At 38.8% G+C, this 23,354-nt stretch overlaps 1 protein-coding gene across 2 annotated transcripts in view; it reads left to right on the top strand.

Annotated features, from left to right (window-relative positions):
* The window catches only part of AP3B1 (adaptor related protein complex 3 subunit beta 1), a 327,202-nt gene that overhangs the window by 59,800 nt on the left and 244,048 nt on the right, over nucleotides 1-23,354 (top strand). For both annotated transcript variants that reach the window (XM_058275208.1, XM_071208678.1), the window contains exon 3: nucleotides 2,120-2,194. In XM_058275208.1, coding sequence (XP_058131191.1) covers nucleotides 2,120-2,194 — 75 coding nt within the window. The remainder of the gene's footprint in view (nucleotides 1-2,119; nucleotides 2,195-23,354) is intronic.

Genomic DNA, 23,354 nt, shown 5'->3' with positions numbered 1-23,354 from the left:
TGTAGAAAGTTTTGCTGAGAAACTGCTACCTGAGATTAATAATGCTTTAAATATACATAATATTTATATAACATTGATTGTAAATTAGTATAGTAATTTCTATCTTAGGTAGTTTCTTAGATATGGTGTTAGTCAATAAAGAAGACTTTTAAAAAAAATTATCCTGTAGTTTGTGGTTATCAACGTCTGACTGTTAAAAGACATATGTATATTCTGGGAATAGAAGTGAAGAAAATGGGAATATAGACATAAAACTGAAATAAACAGAAATACAGGATAGCACCCAGGAATTTCTAAATGAAAAGTATAGATGAGAAAATTAGAGGAAATTAGGATTGAATGCCACACAGGGCTAGGTGTTATGCAATGGTTATAGCAAGGGAAAATGAGTAGAATATTAAGGCTTTCGATGAAAGGGTAGTGTTAGCAGAAGGCTCTGTGTTCTGGGTTTCTAGGTTCTTGGCTTCATTGCAAGAAAGAATTCCTAGATTGCCAGTCTAATGAGGCCAGTAGAAAGTGCTTATTAAAGAAACAAGAAAAGAGATACTACATACCCAAGACATAGATACAGGCATGGTATAGGGTGAGATGTGCAACGTGGGGCCCAGAGAAGGTCTTTTTCAGGCCTTTCCTCCTCTCTCCCTTCCTATATTAAGGAGGGATCTCAGCTACTTGCTGTCCTGATTGGTTGCCCTTCTACCTTCTCCTGTCAGTTTTCAGGGAACCAATAAGAAGGCTTCTGTTTGGAGTTATCTGAGGCTTCTTTTGAGCATGGGCATTTGAAATGGGACCTTGTGACCAGGGTCTTGGTGGGCGTTTTGGTTGTAACAGTTACTTTGTTCTTAAGCAGCTGCCTCCTCAAAGGGGTTTCCAGGCTGGGTCTGTGGCTATGTGCAGACCAGGGGGTCCCAGCTGTTAAGGTTTTATTCTGACCACAGCCGCCTTCCCTGATTTCCTATACTAACCTTCCTCAGTAGAACTTAAAAAAGTAAAAACAATTGGGTTGGGGTCATGATATGAGCAAAGGCCAAAGGAAGAACCAGAAAATATTCTGGTAGTGAGTAGATCAGTTTACTTGGATAAGAGTATTAGTATTCATGAACTCAAAATAGGATGTTAATGCTAACTTGTAAGGGTATTTGAATGGGGCTGACATGTGCAAAGTAGTGTTTTAGCATATTAAAATTCCAGTGATGAACGTTATGGATAGGAGGCAGAGACTGCTGGAAAGTTCTATGGAAGGTAATAATGATTCATACAAGTGAGAAGGGATTAATGTGAGTGTACTACATAGGAAATATCAGGACCTACTTGCTGTTTAGCTCTGAGAAGACTCCAAAATAATTCTACGCTGTGTTTCTGGTATCTGGGAGAATTGGTAGAAATTGGAAATTCTAGCATGGAAATCATTTTACCATGAAAGATGAGTTTTGTTTTAGACAAAACAAGTTTGGGATGAGAGAGACATCCATTGATGTCTAATTAGAGATGTAGAACTAGGTTTCAAATTTCAGGTTAGAGCTGGAGTTTGAGGAATTGATCTCCATGGATGTAGGAGTTGGTCATGAGGGTAAATGAAATCTTCGAGGAGTTTCAGAAAGTGTAGATCAATATAGCCTGAAAAGATGGTGGTGCATAGAACTTTAGTGGCCAGAGGAAGAGGATTTAGTGAAGGGAACTCTGACTTTCAGAGAAGTAGGGGATCTATGAATAGAAAGTAATGCTTATTAACCCCACTACATTACTTAATGTGCAAATGGAGTACATTTTTAACATAAGGAACTTGAAAAATAAAGAATAGCACAAATGTTAAAAAAAAGTATTTATAACCCCATAGGTCAGAGAAGGCTATTGTACATATTTTAATGCATGATTTAAATTACTGTATATTTGTTCCTTAATATATGTTTGTATTTGTGTATTTATATTGCTACACAAAGGAATTTCATTCTTTGCTGCCAGTAGTTGGGATATGTAGGATAACTCAAAAACCATGTAGCCAGTTAATTCTGCAATATTGTAAATGCTTAATGTATATAGAATTTCCCAGAATATGTTTTGTTTTCAAATTAGTAATTAAAAAAGATTCCACCCTAAAGTTCCACTTTTTTTTCTTCAGATGATTGCAAAAGGAAAAAATGCATCTGAACTGTTTCCTGCTGTTGTGAAGAATGTGGCCAGTAAAAATATTGAGGTACATTTTGATTCATAATCTCCATGATGCTTTTTGTTGTGAAAGAATAACCTACACTTATCAGTTATTTTAAAATATAACCCAAGATATAATTAAGATATTTAGGAACCATTAGATTCTTACTTTAATAAAAATTTCCATTATCTTAGGCTTTTTAAAAAAATTTATTTAAATTTTTATTTTTTGGGGCACGTCCTGTAGATTAAACCGAGGACCTCATACATGCAAAGTAGGTGCTCAACTACTGAGCTATACCTTCTCTGTTCCATTATCTTAAATGTAGGTGAAGTAGAATAAGGAGCAGACATAATCCTAGCTTTGAATATTTAGTGGAGAATATGGAAAGCAAAATTGAGATTAATTCTCCTGAAAGAGTAATGGTAAACTTGCTGTGTTTTCATCTATCCCTAGAGGCCAGTTTAGTTTAAATTCTGCTCTAGGACTTAATTTTAAGCTTGCATATATATATGTCCAGCCAAACAGGCCTAGGCAAATAATCCAGACCTTGATGATTTGGGCGTTTTGGCATTTTTAGAATTAAAGCCCAAATATATTCTCCAGAGTTCTTAGACTATTCCTGTCATGTACTAAAGCACTAAGGTCTTATGTGGGGATTAATTGAATGAATATGTCTCAGTAAAATACTGTTTTCTGTGAGCTGGACTGATGCAGTCTGGTATAAAAGCTTCTACCTTGCTGTTTCTATGTTATAGAAAAAGTCTGGTAAAGTGATAGAATTTTCTAAATTAAAAGCTTTAAGGATTTTTTTTTTCCATAAAATTTTAAAACATGTGTTACTGCTATTATCTTCCTACCATTTAGTTGGCAGGTGAAAGAATAAATAACAGTAACATTTTTAGCTAACAGATCAGGGTCATGGTGACATCTAAAGAAAGAGAAAGAGAGGGAGGAGAATGGGTTTGTGATTTCAGGAGGGATGCTAATTTTGTAGTTCTGATTTTATATTTGGTATTGAAGTTGTTTTGATTTTATGTCATGGTATTAAATATCCAGAGTACTCTTGCTAGCAAAATTAAACAGAGAAAAGTAGTGAGAAAACATCATCGCTTTTTTAAAAAATTAATTTATTGACATATATAACCCACACACAGGCATACAAAAACAATAAGTGTATAGTAATAGTTATGAACTTACAAAACAAACATATATAACATCATATAGGACTCTCATAACTCACCCTACCACCAACACCTTACATTGTTGTTAAATCTTTTTAACTAACGATTAAAGAGCGTTGTCAAATATTATACTAACCAAAGTATTTTCTCCCAACCCTCCCTATTATTATTATCTTTATATCATTTATATATAAACATACATAAACAATTAAGTGTATAGTAAAAGTTGTGAACTTAGAAAGCATACATGCATAACATCATACAGGGGTCCCGTACATCAACCCTCCACCAACACCTTGCATTGTCATGAGATATTTGTTACAAATTATGAAAGAATATTGTCAAAATCTTACTACTAATCATAGTCCTTATCTTACATTTGGTGTGTTTTTCTCCCAACCCACCCTATTATTTTTTTTTAAATATATTCTTTATGACAGAAGTTGTAAACTTAGAACACAATCGTGCACATGAGCAGAATTCCCAAACAACACCCCTCTATCAACACACCACACTGTGGTGGAACATTTGTTACAGATAAGATAATATCATCTGATTGTTACCATGTCCATATTATACATTTGGCTCACATTTTCCATACTGCCCCATTACCAACACAGTACCTCTTTGCATAGATGCAAGAATATTATATTATTACTGTTAAACACAGTCCATAGGTCATTCCAGTTTATTTTCCCCATGCGTTCCCAAAACCCTGCAGTAGTGATATACATTTGCTCTAGCTCACAAAGGACACTTTTGCATCTGTACCATCAACCACAATTCTCATCCACGTCTTGGTTTACTGTGCTATTCAGTTCTTAGATTATTCTCTAGCATTCTTTAGTTGGCATTTACTTCCCTAGACTACCATTTTCAGCCGCATCCCCATTTATATACTAGCTATTATTTCTATACATTTCCACACTTTTACAGTAAAGCTAATTAAAACTTCTACATACATTAAACATCATTAGTCCATCTCAGTCCTTCTCTTATGTACATTAATAATCCACCACCCTCCACGAGGTCTTGAAGATATTTTCCTACAATTTCTTCTAGAAGTGTTATGGTTCTTTTATTTTTAGGTTTTTGATCCATTTTGAGTTAATTATTGCATAACGTGTGAGACAGAGGTCCTCTTTCCTTCTTTTGGCTATGGATATCCAGTTCTTTCAGCACCATTTGCTGAATGAACTGTTCTGCCCGAGCTGGGTGTGTTTGACAGACTAGTCAAAAAATCACTTGACCATACATGTGAGGGTCTGTTTCTGAGCCATCAGTCTGGTTCAATTGATCTATGTGTCTGTCTTTATGACGGTACCATGCTGTTTTTACCACTATAGCTTGGTAGTATGATGTAAAGTCCGGAGATGAGAGTTTGCTTTTCCTTTTATGATGTTTCTGGCTATTCAGGACCCCTTACCCTTCCAAATAAATTTGATAATTGTGTTTTCAATTTTTTTTTCTTACATGCTGGTGGGATTTTTATTAGGCTTGCATTAAATATGTATCAATTTGAGTAGAATTGACATCTTAATATTTAGTCTTCCAATCAATGAGCATGGAATGTTCTTCCAGTTATTTAGGACTTTTTTGAATTCTTTTAATATGGGGTTGCAGTTTTCTGAATACAAGTGCTTTACATCATTGATTAAGTTTATTCCTATTTGAGTTTTATCTGTCATATTTTATTTTCACCTCTCTTCTGACACTTTTGGATACTTTTATTGATGTACTCTTCATTTCTAGACTCTCTTCCAGGCCTCTCTCTCCTGTCTTTTCTTTTCAGGCTCTAGCAAACCCAATATTTCCTGAAAATCTGGGCTCTTGCTTAGAAATTCTCTTAGTTTCTGTTTATCTGTGAATAGTCTAATCTTGCTCTCATTTTTGAAAGACAGTCTTGCTGGATATAAAATTCTTGGCTGGAAATTTTTCTCTCATAGTATCTTAAATATATCAGACCATTGTTTTCTTGCCTTCATGGTTTCTGGTGAGAAATCAGCACTTTATCTTATTGGATATCCCTTATATGTTACGCATTGCTTTTCTTTTGCTGTTCTCAGAATTCTTTCCTTGTCTTTGGCATTTTTCATTCTGATTAGTATATGTCTAGGAGTTGGTCTATTCATATTTTTTTTCAGATGGGAGTACGTTGTGCTTCTTGGACATGGATATCTGTGTCCTTCAATAGGTTTGGGAAATTTTCTACCATTATTTCTTTAAATATTCCTTCTGCCCCTTTTCTCTTTTCTTCTCCTTCTGGGACATCTATGACACATATGTTTGCACATCTCTTGATGTTGTTTAGTTCCCTGAGACCTTGTTCAAGTTTTTCCATTCTTTTCTTCATCTGTTCTTTTGTATGTTCACTTTCAGAGGCCATTGCTTTAAGTTCACCAGTCCTTTCCTCTGCCACCTCAAATCTGCTATTACATGATTCCATTGTTTTTAAAATTGCCTCCTCAAATCTGCTATTACATGATTCCATTGTTTTTTAAAATTTCATTTATTGTGCCTTTCATTCCCATAAGATCTGCTGTTTTTCTATGCATGCTTTCAAATTCTTCTATGTGCTCATCCAATGTCTTCTTAATATCCTTAATCTTTGTAGTCATCTCATTGAATTTGTTAAGGAAGTTTGTTTGAACATCCATGATTAGTTATCTCAACTCCTTTTTGTCATCTGGAGGCTTATCTTGTTCCTTTAACTGGTCCATAGCTTCCTGTCTTGATGTGGATTGTAATTTTTGGCTGATGTCTTGGTATCTGACTTACTGGAGTCTTTATTCTGGGTGCAGTTTTTCTCTTTAGTTTAGGGCTTCCTATCCTTTCTTCCTTGCTGGTTGTACAGTAGGAGCCAAGGATGTAATTGGTGCTATAAACTGTGGAGGCTCAAGCTGCCCTCATTGCCCCAGGGACCAGAGAGGCTTCTCCCAACTTTCTCCTTTCCCAGAGGTAGGGACAGAGTCACAGTTGTGTGGAATAATCCAAGTCGTGCAGGCCTAGACTGTGGTTGCCCAGAGAGCCCAGGGAGACTGATAAAGCTTCATGCCCCTTTCTCCCCTGCCTGGGGAAGGGATGGAGCTGCAGGTGTGGGCAGCAATCTATGTAGTGTGGGTCCAAGATAACTGCAGTTGTCCTAGTAGACTTCAGATTATTCAGTTTGTGGCAGCCAGAGGTATCCAAGGTTACCTGGATAGGCTGGTGCAGAGGTAGCCACCTCCTCCCTGCCAGAGGAGGGGCTGAAGCCTAAGCTAGGGCTGCAGGCTGAGCTGGGTGAAAGAAACTGGTTCCTACCACCACTATGATATTTGGTCAGCCAGGCTTCCCCTCAGGCTGGGGTTAGAGTCAAAATGGCAGTCACTGGCCTCTTTCCTTTCCAACTTGGACAGATTCACACCCCAGCTGTTCTTTGGGTTATTCTTTAGCCATCCATCCGAGACTACCAATCAGTAGCTGAAATCAGCAGCCAACCATCTCCTCCTCCCCTGTTTTTGGGAAATGGAGCTTCCAATTCCAATCACAGAACAGCTTCTGGGGCAGCTTGTGCCACCAGAGTAGGACAGTCACTGGCCTCTGCGGCTTGGCCGGCAATTTCCTGGAGAGGCTGGCACAGGTCCCTGCAGCTTCCTCCCTGTCGGAGGTGCCACTGGCGCTTAGGCTAGACCTGCAATCTGACCTGAATGGAAAGAAGCCAGTCCCCACCAGCACTGATTCTCAGCACCACCTGGCTTCCCCTCGCACCATGTGCAGAGTTATGATGGTGGCTCCTTGCCTCTTTCTACTTGGACAGGCTCAAACTTTAGCTGTTCTCAGGATTATACTTAGCCCACTGAACTTACTCATCAGTAGCTGAAGTTGGTGCCCAACCATCTCTTCCTCCCCCATTTTTGGGAAGTGGGGCTTTCAACTTAAGCCGCCGAACAGCTTCCAAAGCGGCTTGTGCCTCCAGTGGAGGATGGGCCCAGGCCTTCTCGGTGTGGAGTGCTCTACTTACGAGTCTTCTCTGTAGGTGAGCAGTCTCTTACTTCCATTCCTTCAAGGATGTTGCAGAATGCTTTTCTGGCCTCCTGAAGCCCCCAACCAGGTGCTTCAGCTAGCTCAGATAGCTCTGGGTGTTTACTAACTGCCTTGTAGCAGGAGCTTACTAGGAGCTCCTTATTCCACCGCCATCTTGCTGGTTGTCCATCATCTCTTTTTATAAACCCAGTTTATGTTTTCCCTGCTAAGGGTTTGTTCCACAAAATATGCTCAATCAGTACAATTGACCAAATTGGAAAAGTTGTCCTGTTATAGAATGTGGTTAGATGAAGGGTGCCATGAGCCCAGTGTTTATTAAAATTGGAAATGAAATTAGTTTGGTACTGGTGGCATACATTTAATAAAGCACTGTTTCCTAAAGAGCCTCAAACCACCCTACATTCAATACCTTATTTCTTTTTTTCATTCAGTATGTAAGCATTGGTTGACTTTTTATTTATGAAACTTGTGAATTTGATCTTTGACATATTGGGATGTCCAACCCAAATCTGTTTATGAAATTGAGCAAGTGTATAATGTAGCTGCATGCTTTATGTATACATTGTGAATTTAGATAATATTTATAAATAACATTGACTATTGTATCTTATAATTATTATAGGAAACATATAGTGTTTATTGTTTGCCAGGCATTGTTCTAAACACTTTACATGAATTAACTAATTTAATCCTTACTTTGGGAGGTATAAGCATTATTGATTGTGTGTATTAAAAAAATACCACAAAAAAATACCCAGAGTCTACACATTTTTTTAAATAAAATTTTGTTTAAGTATATCATTCATACATGAACATATGTAAGCAATAAGTATATAGTAAAAGTTATGAATTTACAAAACAAATGAGCATATCATCAAAAAGCCGCCCAGCGTGAAAGAAAGTGCAGCCTGCCGAGGAATGGCGCCACCCACACTTCCCATGCCGCTGACGACAACAGAAGCGGACAAAGAAACAAGACGCAGCAAATAGACACCAAGAACAGACAACCAGGGGAGGGGGGGAAATTAAATAAATAAATAAATCTTTAAAAAAAAAAAAAAAAAAAAAAAGGCTCCCATATATCTCCCTACCACCACCACCACCACCTTGCATTGTTGTGAAACATTTGTTACAAATTATGAAAGAGAATTGGCAAAATATTACTGCTAACTATAACATATACCATATCTTACATTTGGTGTATTTTTCCCCCAACTCACCCAATTTTAGCACCCTATATTAATATTATATATTTGTTATCATTTAGGAGAAAACATTCTCATATTTGTCCTCCACTGGATTCCCTGTATTATATGGTCCCATGCTTTGTACAGTCCATTCAAATTGTACACTCATTGGCTGTCATCACCTCAGTCAATTTTAGAACATCTTCATTACTCCAAAAGGAAAAATTCCATATCCCTTATACCCTGCATTGTTGTCCCTTAGAATTGAAATAGTATCTTCTTGCCATTGCTGCAAAAGATACAATATTACCGTTAACTATTGTCTATAAGTTACGTTAGTTGTAATTTTCCTGGATATCACCATATTCTCAGCATTTTGTAAAAGAAAATTCTTACATTTATACTATTAACCAAAATCTTGATCCACAACCAGAATCACCATGTTATACATTGCCTAGATTATTCTCTAGTTTCCTTTCAATTGACATTTACTTCCACACACTACTCATTTCAGCCATAATCACATTTAAAAGTGAGCAGTTAACTATACTCAGTATAATGTGTTACTTTCAACTCTATTCATTTCCACATTTTTATAGTTAACCTTAATAATGCTACATACATTAAGCATTAGCTCCCATTCCCAACCCACATTCTAATTCCTAGTAACAGATACTCTAGGATTTACCTCTGTGAGTTTACTCATATTTAGTGCATATTAGTGAGACCGTATAATATATATATATTTTTAGGAGGTATCGGGGATTGAACTCAGGACCTCGTACATAGGAAGCAGATGCTCAACCACTGAGCTACTTCCGCTCCCTGAGACCATACAAAATTTGTCTTTTTGTGTCTGGCTTATTTCACTCAATATACTATCTTCAAGATTCACCCATGTTGTCATATGCATCCCAATGTGATTCCTTCTTACAACCAAATAGTATTCCATTGTGTGCATATACCACATTTTGTTTATCCATACATTGGTTGATGGACACTTGGGCTGGTTCCATATTTTATCTATTGTGAATAATGCTGCTGTGAACATCGTTGTACAAAGGTTAGTTTGCATTGTTGTTTTGATTCTTCTGAATATATTCCTAGTAATGAGATTGCTGGCTCAAATGGCAGTGCTGTATTCAGCTTCTTGAGGTACTGCCAAACAATCTTTTACAGAGGCTGCATCATTCTACATTCCCACCAACAGTGAAGGAGTGTTCTTATTTCTCCATAGCCTTTCTGCACTTGTAGTTTTTTGTTGTTTTTTAAAAAAGTGGCCATTCCATAAGGAGTGAAATGATCTCGTTGTAGTTTTGATCTGCATTTCCGTAATAGCTAGTGATGTTGAGCATTTTTTTCACGTGCTTTTTGTGCATTTGTATTTCTTCTTTGGACATTTCTTCTTTTGGCCATTTTTTTAATGGGGTTGCTTGTCTTTTTATGGTTGAGTTGTGTGATCTCTTTATAGAACATAGATATGAAACCCTTGTTGGATAGGTTGTTTCCAAATATTTTCTCCCATTGAATAGGCTGCCTTTTCACTTGACAAAATCTTTTTAAAAACAAAAGTCTTTAATTTTGCTGAGGTCCTATTTACCTATTATTTCTTTTGTTGCTTGTGCTTTGGGTGTAAGATTTAAGAAACTGCCACCTATCACAAGGCCCTGATGATGTGTTCCTGCATTTTCTTCTAGGAGTTATGGTCATAGCTTTTATATTTAGGTCCATGATCCATTTTGAGTTAATTTTTGTATAAACTATGACATAGGGATGCTGTTTCTTTCTTTTGAATTTATATATCCAGTTCTCCTAGCCCCATATGATAAGAAGACTCTGGCCCAGCTGGGTAGGTATCACTTCCTTGTCAAAAATCACTTGACCGTTGATGTGAGGGTTAATTTCTGAGTTCTTGATCTGGTTGCCTTGGTGAATCTCTGTCTTCATGCCAGTACCATGCTGGCTTTTTTTTTTTTTTTTTTTTTTAACCACTGTAGCTAAGTAATGTGCTTTAAAGTCAGAAACTTGAGAGTCCTCTAACTTCATTCTTCTTTTTAAAGACATTTTTGGCTATTTGGGACCCCTTATCCTTCCAAATAAATTTGATAATTGGGATTTCCATTTCCGTAAAAAAAAGGCTGTTGGCATTTTATGGGGATTGTGTTCCATCTATGAATCAGTTTGGTAGAATTGATGTCTTAATAATATCCAGTCCATGAACTTGGAATGTCCTTCCATTTAAGTCCTTTTTAGGTCTTCTAACAATGTTTTTATAGTTTTCTGAATAAAGGTCCTTTGTTTCATTGGTTAAGTTTATTCCTAAATATTTGTTTCTTTTAGTTGCTTTAAAAAAAAAAAAGATTTATTTATTTCTCTCCCTTCCCCTTGCCCCGCTCTGCCCCAGTTGTCTGTTCTCTGTGTCCATTTGCTGTGTGTTCTTCTGTGTCTGCTTGTATCCTTGTCAGTGGCACTGGGAATCTGCCATCTATTTTTTTGTTGTTGTTACATCATCTTGCTGCATCAGTTCTCCGTGTGTGTGGCGCCACTCCTGGGCAGGCTGGACTTTCTCTCAACACTGGGCAGCTCTCTGTATGGGGTGCACTCCTTGCGTGTGGAGCTCCCCCATGTGGGGGACACCCCTGCGGGGCAGGGCACTCCTTGTGTGCATCAGCACTGAGCGTGGGCCAGCTCCACACAGGTCAAGGAGGCCCCGGGTTTGAACCGTGAACCTCCCATGTGGTAGGCAGACGCTCTATCTGTTGAGCCAAGTCTGCTTCCCTCTTTTAGTTGCTATTTATGAATGGATTATTTTTCTGATTTTTCTGATTTTCAGACTACTCATCGGTAGTGTATAGAAACACTGGATTTTAGTTGCTATTTATAAATGTATTATTTTTCTGGGCTTTCTGATTTTCAGATTGCTCATCAGTAGTACATAGAATCACAGGATTTTTACGTATTAATCTTGATCCTTCCACTTTGCTGAACTTGTCTTTTAGTTTTGGTAGCTTTCTTGTGGATTTTTTCAGGATTTTCTAAAGATAGGGGTCATTTCATCTGTGAATTGCAAAAGTTTTACTTCTTCCTTTCCTCTTTGGATGCCTTTTATTTCTTTATCTAGCCTAATTGCTCTAGCTAGAACTTGTAGCACAATACTCAATAACAGTGGTAACTGTGGACATCCTTGTCTTGTTCCAGATCTCAGTGAGAAAGCTTTCAGTATTTCACTGTTAAGTACAATGCAAGGTGTAGATTTTTCATATATGCACTTTACCATGTTGAGAAAGTTTCCTTCTATTTTTATCTTTTGGAGTGCTTTATTAAGAAGGATGCTGTATTTTGTCAAATGCCTATTCTGCATCAAGGGAGAGGATTGTGTGATTTTTCTTCAATTTATTAATGTTGTTTATTACACTAATTGATTTTCTTGTTTTGAACCACCCTTGCATACCTCAGCAAAAATGCGCTTGATCATGGTGTATAATTCTTTTAATGTGCTTTTGGATTTGGTTTGCAGGTATTTTGTTGAGTTTTTTTTTTTGCATCTTCGTTCATTAGAGATGTTGGACTGTAATTTTCTCATAGTGCCTTTATCTGGTTTTGGTATTAGGGTCATTAGAATGAGTTTGGTAGTGTTCTTTCCTGTTCCATTTTTTGGAAGAGTTGAGCAAGATTGATATTAGATCATCTTTGATGATTGGTAGAATTCACCTGTGTAGCCGTATGGTCCTAAGCTTTTCATCTTTGGAAAGTTTTTGATGACTGTTTCAATCTCTTCACTAGTGATTGGGTTGTTGAGATCTTCTATTTCTTCTGGGGTCAGTGTAGGTTGTATGTGTGTTTCTAGGAATTTGTCCATCTTATCTACGTTGCGTTTTTTTGGCATACAGTTCATAGTACCCTCTTATGATCTTTGACATTTCTGTGGGGTCAGTTGTAATGTCCACCCTCTCATTTCTAAATTTTTATTTATTTTTTGCATTTTCTGCCTTTTTTTGTTGGTCAACCTAGCTAAAGGTTTTATGATTTTGTTGATCTTCTCAAAGAGCTAACTTTTGGTTTTGTTGATTCTTTTTTTTTTCCCCTCTGATCTTTATATTCTTTCCTTTGGCTTGATTTGGGATTAGTTTGCTGTTCTTTTTCTACTTCCCCCAGGTTTGTAGATAGGTCATTGATTTTGGTTCTTTCTTCATTTTTAATTTAAGCATTGAGAGCTATAAATTTCCCTCTCAGCCCTGTATTTTCTCTATCCCATACTTTTGCTGTATTGTGTTGTCATTTTCTTTTGTCTCAAGATATTTACTGAATTATCTTGCAGTTTTTTTCTTTGACTCACTGATTATTTGTGTGTTGTTTAATTCCCATATATTTATGTATTTTCCTTTTTTCTGTTCATTATTGATTTCCAGGTTCATTCTATTATGATCAGAGAAAATATATTGTATAGTTTCAATATTTATTAAATTTACTGAGACCTCTCTTGTGACCCCACATATGGTCTCTCCTGGAGAACGATGTTGAGTGTTTGAAAAGAATGTATATCCTGCCATTTTGCTCTATAAATGCCTGTTAAGTCTAGTTCATTCATCATATTTTTCAGGCTCTCTGTTTCTTTAATTATTCTCTGTCCAGATGTTCTATCCAATCCTGAGAGTGGTCTATTGAAGTCTCCAGTTACTATTGTAGAGATGTCTATTTCTCCCTTCAGTGTTTGCCTCTTGTATCTTGCATCACCCAGATTAGGAACATTATTATGAATTATAGTTATTTCTTCTTGGTTAATAGCCCCTTTTATTAATAAATAATGATCTCCTTTATCCCTTATAACAGTTTTGCCTTTAAAGTCTATTTTATCCAGTATTAGTGCAGCTACTCCAAATATTTTTTGGTTACTATTAACATGGAATATATTTTTCTAAACTTTCACTTTCACCATGGTTGTATCATTGCATCTAAAGTGATCTCTTGTGGACAGCATGTAGATGTCTCGTATTTTTTTAATCCAGTCTATCAGTATGTCTTTTGGTTGGGGAGTTCACGCTATTATTATTAATATTCCATATTATGGAATATTACTTCCATTACTTACTTGGTCCACTTTATCCTTTGGCTTTTGTTGTCATATCTCACTATTTTCTGTCTTTTTACCCTTTCATATACTCTTCCTAATAATCTTCATTTCTACACTATTCTCCAAGTCTCTCTCCCTTGTTTTTTCTTTTAATGCTGCGGCCCTCCCTTTAGTATCTCTTGTAATTCTGGTCTTTTAGCAACATTTTTCTGTTTTTGCTTATCTCTGAAGACTTTAAACTCACCTTCACTTTTTTTTTTTTTTAAAGATTTATTTATTTATTTTATTTCCCCCCCCTCCCCTGGTTGTCTGTTCTTGGTGTCTATTTGCTGCGTCTTGTTTCTTTGTCCGCTTCTGTTGTCGTCAGCGGCACGGGAAGTGTGGGCGGCGCCATTCCTGGGCAGGCTGCTCTTTCTTTTCACGCTGGGCTGCTTTCCTCACGGGCGCACTCCTTGCGCGTGGGGCTCCCCCACACGGGGGACACCCTTGCGTGGCACGGCACTCCTTGCGCGCATCAGCGCTGCGCATGGCCAGCTCCACACGGGTCAAGGAGGCCCGGGGTTTGAACCGCGGACCTCCCATATGGTAGACGGACGCCCTAACCACTGGGCCAACGTCCGTTTCCCCCACCTTCACTTTTGAAGGACAGTTTTGCCATATACAAAATTCCTGGCTGGCAATTTTTTTCTTTCACTACCTTAAAAACATCTTGCCACTGTCTTCTTGACTCCATGGCTCCTGATGAGAATAATCTTAATTGAGGTTCCCTTGCATGTGATGCTTTGGTTTTCTCTTGCTGCTTTTTAGAATCCTATCTTTACCTCTGATATTTGTCATTCTGAATAGTAGCTGTCTTGGAGCAGGTCTATTTGGGTTTTTTCTATTTTGGGTGAGTTGTCCTTCTTGAGTATTGATATTTATGTCTTTCATAATGGTTGGGACCTTTTCAGGTCCTCAAATATTTTTTCTGCCCCTTTAGCATTCTCTCTTCCTTCTGGAACACCAATTATGCATATATTTGTGTGTTTTGCATTGTCATTCAGTTCCCTGAGACTGTTCCATTTTTTCCATTCTTCTTTCTGTTTTTCATTTTCTGTTCTCCTGTCAGAACAGTTCAGATGTTCTGTCCTCAAAATCACTAATTCTGTCTTTGACCAAGTAAAATCTGCTATTTGTTTCTAATGTATTTTTTTCCCCCAGTGTATTTTTTTTATCTCATCCATTCCTTTTCATTCCCATAAGCTGTTATTCTTTGCAGCTTTCAAAGTATTCTTTGTGCTTATCTGGTGTCTTCTTAATATCCTTTATCTCGTTAGGCATATTTTTCTTCAATTCTTTGAATTGATTTATAAGATTTCTGTAATTATCATTGATTAGTTGTCTTAAATTCTGTATCTTGTCAGGATATTTGGTTTGTTCCTTTGCCTAGTTTCTTAGTTTTCCTTGTTTCTTAGTATGACCTGTAATTTTTTGCTGAATTCTAGGCATCTCAATATGTTGCTGAATTTATTCTAATGGTCAGTGTCTCTCTCTTGCCTACTGTTGCTTTTTTTAAAAAAATTTTAACAGCTCTTCTTTGATTTTTGGTTCAACTTCTTCTGAGTCTCTAAAATTGCCCAGCTTAAGTTATCAAATTCGGGCCAGGGACTCACTAATGGGGGCATAGATTGACTCACAGGAGTTTTTGTTAAGAAAGACACATAAGTAGTTTTTCTCCTTGCACTCTCCTGGCTGGCTAGCAGATGGCCCTTGTTGGGGAACCTTTCTGTGGAGGTGTTTCTTTCAAACTCTGTGTTCTGTGTTACTAGTCCAGCCAGAGCCGAGATTCAAAGTGGATCTGCTGGCCAAATTCACTGAAGAGAAACCACTCACCTCCCACCACTGTACCCTCTCTTTTCCCATGTAGGGAGATGTCTGTTCCCTGCCAGTTGGCCTCCCTGGGCCAGGCTGCGCACCTCATGTGTGTGGAATGGGTGTCATTCCTGGCCACCAAGGAGGTTTAGTAACAGGGGTTGTCATTTCAGGTTCTTTGGCTTTCTGTACCTTGCCCTCTTGAGGGTTGCACAGCATTTCCCTGTTTTGCGAATCTCCAAAGCAGGTCCCTTGGACAGCTTTTGACCCTTTCTCTGTTGTTTTTGTGAGAGCACTGAGCTTTGCCTATTCTGATGCCATCTTCCTAGAACTCCCTTACACATTTTTAATTTCATGTAAGTCTATGTGTGAAAAAAGCTTTCTTCTTTTTTCTCTGCACTTTTCATTATTTTAATTTTTAAAAAAGATTTATTTATTTCTCTTTCCTTCTTCCCCCCTCCCCAGTTGTCTCCTGTGGCCATTTGCTGTGTCATCTTCTGTGTCTGCTTGTATTCTTGTCAGTGGCCCCCAGAATCTGTGTCTCGTTTTGTTGTGCCATCTTGCTGCGTCAGCTTTCTGTGTGTTTGGCACCATTCCTGCAGGCTGCACATTTTTCGCATGGGGCAGTTCTTCTTGCAGGGTGCTCTGCTTGTGCATGGGGCTCTGCTACGCAGGGGACACCCCTGCATGGCAAGGCACTCCTTGCACGCATCAGCACTGTGCATGGGCCAGCTCATCACATGGGTCAGGAGGCCCTGGGTTTGAACCTTGGACCTCCCATGTGGTAGGCGGATGCCCTATCTGTTGGGCCAAATCTGCTTCCCACTTTTCATTATTGATTGGCAGAAGGATTTGGAAAATTGTTTATTCAACCTGAGCTGCCTTGTTGTCAGTTGGAAATTGGGGTTTGATATTTAGCTTGGAGGTTGAGGCTAGAGATTTAGGGTTGAGAGCTATTTGTAGAAAGTTGAAGCTGTGGAAGTGGATGCTATCCCAGAGAGATAGAGAAAAGGCATGAAGAGAGCCTCCACCTGTGGTTATGTTTGTTAATGGTACAGGATGGTATTAAGTTTACAGAAACAGTGGAAAACTAGTTGAGGAATGGACTTAACAATAAGAGAATTAATTGGGATAAAGGGATTATAGATGGAGAAGATGAAGAAGTAGTTTCAGTGAAAGAGGGAGACTGAGAGCTAAAAGAATGGAAAGCTAGAGAGCAATTTTAGAGTTTGAGATATTGGAGAGTGATAATCAGGGGAGTGAATGAGGTAGTAAGAGTGTAAGGGAGTAGGACAGGATCTTGAGGCTTCTTCCAGTGCTTTCCAGACTATTTTTGTAGCTTCATGGATTTTTATGCTGCTTTGAACCCTTTATTCCTCTGTTAATTAGAAAAGTTTCTTTTCTTTCCTTTTCTTTTTTTAATTTGTGTATAGGGATTGGCTTTAATTTGAAGAAAGGCCTGTGTAGATTTTTCATTCTCATCATTTACACATGTGGAAACGGAGGCCCATAAGAGTTTATAATTTGCCTTAGATATCAAATTAAACTAACATTGAACTTATTACCAAAGCCCAGTTTTCTCACCCCTTGGTTTAATGCTGTTTTCATGTGCTATGCTACCCATTGTTACCTCTATTTTTTAAAAGATAAAACTGGGATAAAGTAAGCTTTGTGAGTAGTCCAAGTTCACACATTAGTGACTGGGTTTGAACCCTAGTATTTTGTCTCCAAATCTAGTGATTTTTCTGGAGCATCATAGCTGTTGTATCAGAAGGCAGGATATAGCAGAAACTTTCAATTACCCCTCCCCTATAGGCTTGAAACTGAGGAATTCAAGGCACTTTGAGGCTTAGGTTATTGTTGGGTCAAATTGACTAATGATTTCAGAAAGTATACAAAAGGAAAATATGAATTGGTATAGAAACCGTTGAGTTGGTTGAGTATAATAGAGTTTGATGAAGGCAAAGAGAAATTGATCTGAGGAAATGGCATATATTTCAATAGAATAAAAAGTAGTAATGAAGAAGATTGAATGGCCATATTTATCTTTGTGTCCCAACCTCTAACTGATGATAGATCATGACTGTGTGGAGGATATGTTGAGTGGTCTTTTGATGAGGATGTTTTTACTTAGTAGGAAGTAGTGATATCTGCCACACGCATGGAACTGAAAATGCCAGCATAGCTATCTCACTTTTGCCAGTTGGCAGAAACTGTGAGCATCACAGAATATATCTTTTCCTCTTTTTGTGTCTAGGAAGTTTGAGGATGGAGTAGTTTCCATTGAAGAATATTTTCAAGGACTGTTGTGACATTAGGGTACACGTTTCAGTTAAGTAGAGGTAAATGGAGTGTAAGATGTAGAAAATAAGAATATAGGCGAGCATCTTCACTTGTAGTCAAGTATTTATATTACTTTAGAAGTTGTATCTCTTATTTTTTTATTTTTTGGGTAGGCAAGGGAGTAAAGCATTTATTAAGAAATAAGAAAACAAGAAAAGTACAGTCCGAAGCATGGACCGTGGGCGCTCTGCAGGGTGAATTGCACACGGGGCCTCAGGTCAGGGCTTTTTAAAGTCTTTCCTTCTCTCCTTTCATAATGTTGGGCCGGGGCCCTAGCTGTTGCTGGTCTGATTAGTTGTCCCACCTGTCATTTCCCAGGGGGCAAATGGTGAGTCCTTTTAACGGTATCTGGGGCTTTCCCTTAACCCCAAAGGGATTCTCATTCCAGATGAGATTCTTGTGTCCAGGATCGTTCTGGCAGCCTTCTTCTCAGGAGGTTTCTGGGTGGGGTCTCACGGCCACATGGTCTGTTGGCCATATTGTCTGCTGGGCTAGCTACCTTCCCTCTTTCACTGTACTAATATGCCTCCCTCAGAGTTTACACCCTTATTCTTAAGGGGGTGATGAAGGGCAATAGTCATTCTTCTGTAGTAACTTCCTGCTGGTTAGGGGGAGTAGGCCCTACCTGACAAGGTATAAAACCCTCTGGCTATTCTGTTGCAGTTGAAGGAAGACAGGTCCAGCACCCTGATTGGAACTGGATGAAATCCCTGCATAACTAATAAAGCATTGATTCTGTAAGAAATAAACTTAATTAGAATTTTGAAGATATGTGGTCCTACTTAAAAGGATAAAGAATATGGTGGTAAGTGGTCCCTAAAAGGGGGCCAACCATGACATACTGGACCACTAGAGTGAGAAAGGCTGGGTTCCTTCAGAGGCTGCATACTCCCAAAGGGAGAATGGAAAACAGCATTCTTCCTTGAGTTCTTTTATGCTGTTGGTTATCTCTAGGGGGAAGATTGTGATAGACATGCTGGGTTTGGTATGAATTTTCAACCTCAGTTCCCATGGTGGTGGTTATACCTTGGACACCTAGGATAGGTATGAAGAGAGGCACTGCCCTAGGCATAAACTCACAAAGACAGTATAGGCAACAACAAAACAGGCATATGGCAAGCAAAATAAATACAGTGCTTAAGGGAGTCATTCTTTTATCTTTTAACATGTTAAATATTCCTCTGCGTATGATCTAGAATAGAAGAGATATTATCATAAGCATCAAGCATATATTAATAGATACAGTACTTAATACTAGTTAATACACAATTTCCTTATTGAGCTGCAGTTAATAGATCTAAATTTCAGGTTTACAATAATATACATGTTATCTCTCCATGGGAGCAGGCCATAATGTCAGTTGTGTTAGTTTAGGTTCTACTCACATTACTTTGGTAATTATTGCTCCACTTGGTATGCCCTTCACACAGCCAGCATGCTGCAGCACCATTGATCCTAGAGACTAGTAAGGTAAAACTCCAGTTTTCACTGGCCTGGTGCATAGCACTCTTCAGCATGATGAAACAGCCAGTCTGCAGGCAATACCAATTATACATCTAGTCATATTGAGCAGTTGCTGGCTGTTGCAGGAGTCCGAAACTGCAGCATACTCTCCATTCACTTCAGGAGCTTAACTAAAGATGTTGTGGATACTTTATTGTTTTAGGGGTTAGTGACCAACCTAGGCAATAACTCAAATGGAGAGGCACTGTGCGGTGTACTGAACGCCTGGTTTGAATGCACATAGAGTTTGACGATATTGAAATCTCTTTGTATACACTTTATAAACACTTCCAATGCAATGTATAACATATCAAATGGACTTAACTTTTACTGTGATTATGTTAATTAACAGGCATTTAATTTAGCAGTACAGGAAAAACTACTTTTTCCATTATTTTATGAAAATCTAAGGTTCCCCACAGAATTAAGATTATCTTTCCTTAACTACCACTTTAAAATGCAGATCGAGGTAGCCTCTGACACTTTACCCTGTTAAAGGTTACTTTTTGTTATTAATATCAGTTTAATAATGGCTTTCTGGAAGTATCCATTTAAATACTTCAGATTAAACTATGCTTTTATAAACTTCTTATAATTAACTAGAATACCTTTAAATAAGCTTATTTAATTACAATTAGTAGCCAATGAAATTTATCTTTATCTTAATTTCAGTAAATATGAACTTACAGTTTTCATATTAAATAGTCATTACATATAATGTTAATTTATTTAATTGGTATTCTATAAACCTAGGGAGATAACACCCAAGCTAAATAAAATTGAAACCATTATAGTTTATGCAAGGAATGTTCTTTTTTTTTCCTTCATAGGAGAAATAGAATAGAGCTCTTTTAAGAATTGTTTGTTGATTTGACATTACCATCCCAACCTATAAAGATACACACTGAACAAATAGGCAGACACATATGGAGAGTTAGACTCAAACATATAACTCACTAATGTTACATATAATTTTTATTCTTTTACAAAATAAGTTTTAAATGGTAACTGTAAAGTAACATTTAAAACATCTCTTTTAAAGCTATTTCTGATTAATCTGCACTGTGACCATGCAGTTTTGCACAATAATTTTGTTCGTTTTAATTATTGGCTTATAACCAAATTGTTCCCAATGCTTTAAAATACAATTTACAACATTTCCCCCTACTTCAGAGCTTTGCTTATTTCCCATTTTGACTTTTACAGACCTTGGATGAGCAAGACTAATTCCTGTATATACTCACTGAGGTCATTGAAGTCTCAGGGAAACCTGGTTTTTCTCATGACTTGCTGCTAGGAACATCAACACTCGGGTTGGGAGACCCCTTACTCCCCAGTTCTCGGAGATAACAAGGACTCTGGTTCCTGCTGGAATAATGGATGTTCAAACCCAAGGGTCTAGAATTTGACCAGGGAACAATCTAGTCCACATCTGGAATCACAAGAGAAAGGAGAGTCATTGACACTAGTGGAAGGATAAGGGACAGAGTTGTCTCAAATTTGCCTTCCCCTGAGCCATGGTGGGCAGAAGTTGCCATGCTACAAACAGGAGAGAGGCCAGCCCTGAAATAACCATAAGCATAAGCAAAGTATGTGGCTAGACCTGAAGGAACCATAAACAAAGGTAAATCAGTCTAAGAGTACCACCATAATAATTGGTCTAGGCTAAATTCACCCAGTTATAGAAATTTCAGATTATTATCATTCTGCTGTTTTATAACAGAAAGGCATTGCTATAATGATCGTAACTCTTTAAGATTACCTTTCACGATTATCCAATTTGTAATGGGAGAACTCCAAATCTGACTTATGAGTTCCTAGGCATGAGCAGACTGACAAATTTAAAGCAAGCACAGATTAGAACAGAAGAGAGAAAATTTACACTTGCTTAGCTTAGGGAAAGACCTGCCTTTAAAATCACCTAAGTGCAAAGCTTCTAATATTCACCCACAGCAGAAACCTCATGCAGGACCCGCCAGCTTTGTTCCTCTAGAAAAATCCCTGGGCATCTGCTAAGTACAGAGCTAAGGGGTCCAGAGAAGCCCTCCCCCTGATGACACATGAATTGGGGCAGGTCTGGGGGCCTATATCCCATTAGTTACCTCCCTGTGAGGCTTTTCACTGAAAGGATTGGAATGTTACAAGGGAATAGGCAGTGAGCTAGGAATAGCCAGGAACCGTTTTTTTTTTTAAAGATTTATTCCGTTTTTTTTTTAAAGATTTATTTATCCCTGCCCCCCCCCCTTGTTTTTTGCACTTGCTGTCTGCTTTCTGTGTGTTCTTCTGTGTCTGCTTGTTTTCTCTTTTGGTGGCACTGGAAACCAATCCTGGCACCTTCCGGAGTGGGAGAGAGGCGCTCAATCTCTTGTGCCACCTCAGCTCCCTGGTCTACTGCGTCTCTTATTGTCTCTCCTCTGTATCGCTTTTTTTGGTGCCATCTTGCTGCACCAGCACTCCTGTGCAGGCTAGCACTCTCTGCGGGCCTGTCCTCTGCATGGGCCAGCTCTCTGCTCTGGTCAGGTTGCCACCTGGGTCAGCTTGCCTTCATCAGGAGGCACTGGGAATTGAACCCTGGATCTCCCATATGGTAGACAGGTGCCCAGTTGCTTGAGTCATATCTCCTTCCCAGCCAGGAACTTTCAAATCTTAACTGATAGCATATGAGGAGGTTCCTTATTCTACAGGGGAGAGATTTAGTAAATGGCCTAGATCTTGAGTCCCCGTTCACTCTCCACAATAGGCACAACCAAGGATAGGAGAGGTCTGGAGCGTAGGCTAGGACCGAGTAATTGACTTTCATGTTAATTAAGAATTAACAGTCTTACTGCCATGTCAAGGATCACTCGAAGCCTCCTGGTTGATGGATCACACGTAACTTCGGTCCCCTTCCATTCTCCCTTGGGGAAAGGCCCTGGCAGGCCATGTGGTGAGGCAACTTGGAGCCAGGCTCCCAATGAGTGAACCCTGAGGTGACTGATTCCTTTAACAGTGGTAGTTAATAGGCTCACCTGTTTCTGGGCCCTATGCCAGTCTCTTCTCACTTGCTTCTCCTTGGTTGCTTGGTCTTGATGGTTGAAAACTGCAAAATGTGTGTCTAAAAGGAAGTTAATGGAAGTTTCGGGGCCCACGGAAAATTTCTGCAGCTTTCTATGAATATCTGAGGCAGACTGGAGTTCCTAGGAGGATCTGTCCTTCTCTAGAGTTAGGTTCTTTAAGAGGGTATTTTATTGCCTTCACAAGGTTTTTTTTGAAATGAGCCTGGTTTCTAGGTTCTGCCTCTGAATAATTTCTCTGAGCTTATTTAAAGTTGACTGGTTGCTTTAAGGAGATGTGACCACATGGATTCTGGCCTTTAGATCTGTCTGTCCTCCTTCTCTCTTACACAGGTTTAACTGGAATTTGGGGTCCCATACGGAGGGCACTATCATCCGTACTGTGGCCACGTGGTATGGCAGGAAAGATTAGGCTTTTCCTTTTTAGACTATCCGTAGGGAGGTTGTCCCAATTCGAAGCCACCTATTAACTTAGGGGAGAATAAATGCTTTCCTCAGTCCCACGCTACATCTGGTTGAACAGATTGTTTGCCGAGCCAGCATCCTGGACATTGGGAGTCCTGCTCACTGTGTCCTTGTTGAGGGAATTGGGAATATGTCTCTGGGTGTCCCCAGAGCCTTAGAGGTCTTGGGAGACTTCTGGGCCTGGTTTCCAGACTTTAGCTCTTAAACTGGATTTTCCCACTAGGGAAGGGACTGGCTAGGTACCTTTCTTTTGCCTAACTTTGCAGAGGTCTTAGGAGATAGCCACGAGTGAGCTCATCTCATGGCCACTCCCAGGGACTGAGTTCCGCAGTTAAACCCTGCATTAAGAGGCATGATAAAAAGAGACTCTTCTGTGGCTTACAGGCTAACAGCCTCAGGGGGCCCCGTGTCATCTTGGGGCCTTGCTAATAAAACAAAAGAGGGCACAGAGAGGCTTTAATTAAAATTGACCAGTCTCTGGCAGGGGTCTGGGAGTGCTCCTTGCCTCTCTGTCCCTGGCCTGGC

This window comes from Dasypus novemcinctus, chromosome 2, assembly GCF_030445035.2.
Source record: "Dasypus novemcinctus isolate mDasNov1 chromosome 2, mDasNov1.1.hap2, whole genome shotgun sequence".
Taxonomy (NCBI): Eukaryota; Metazoa; Chordata; class Mammalia; order Cingulata; family Dasypodidae; genus Dasypus; species Dasypus novemcinctus.
The sequence above is the reverse complement of the archived record's forward strand: the minus strand, read 5'-3'. Positions and strand labels throughout refer to the sequence as shown.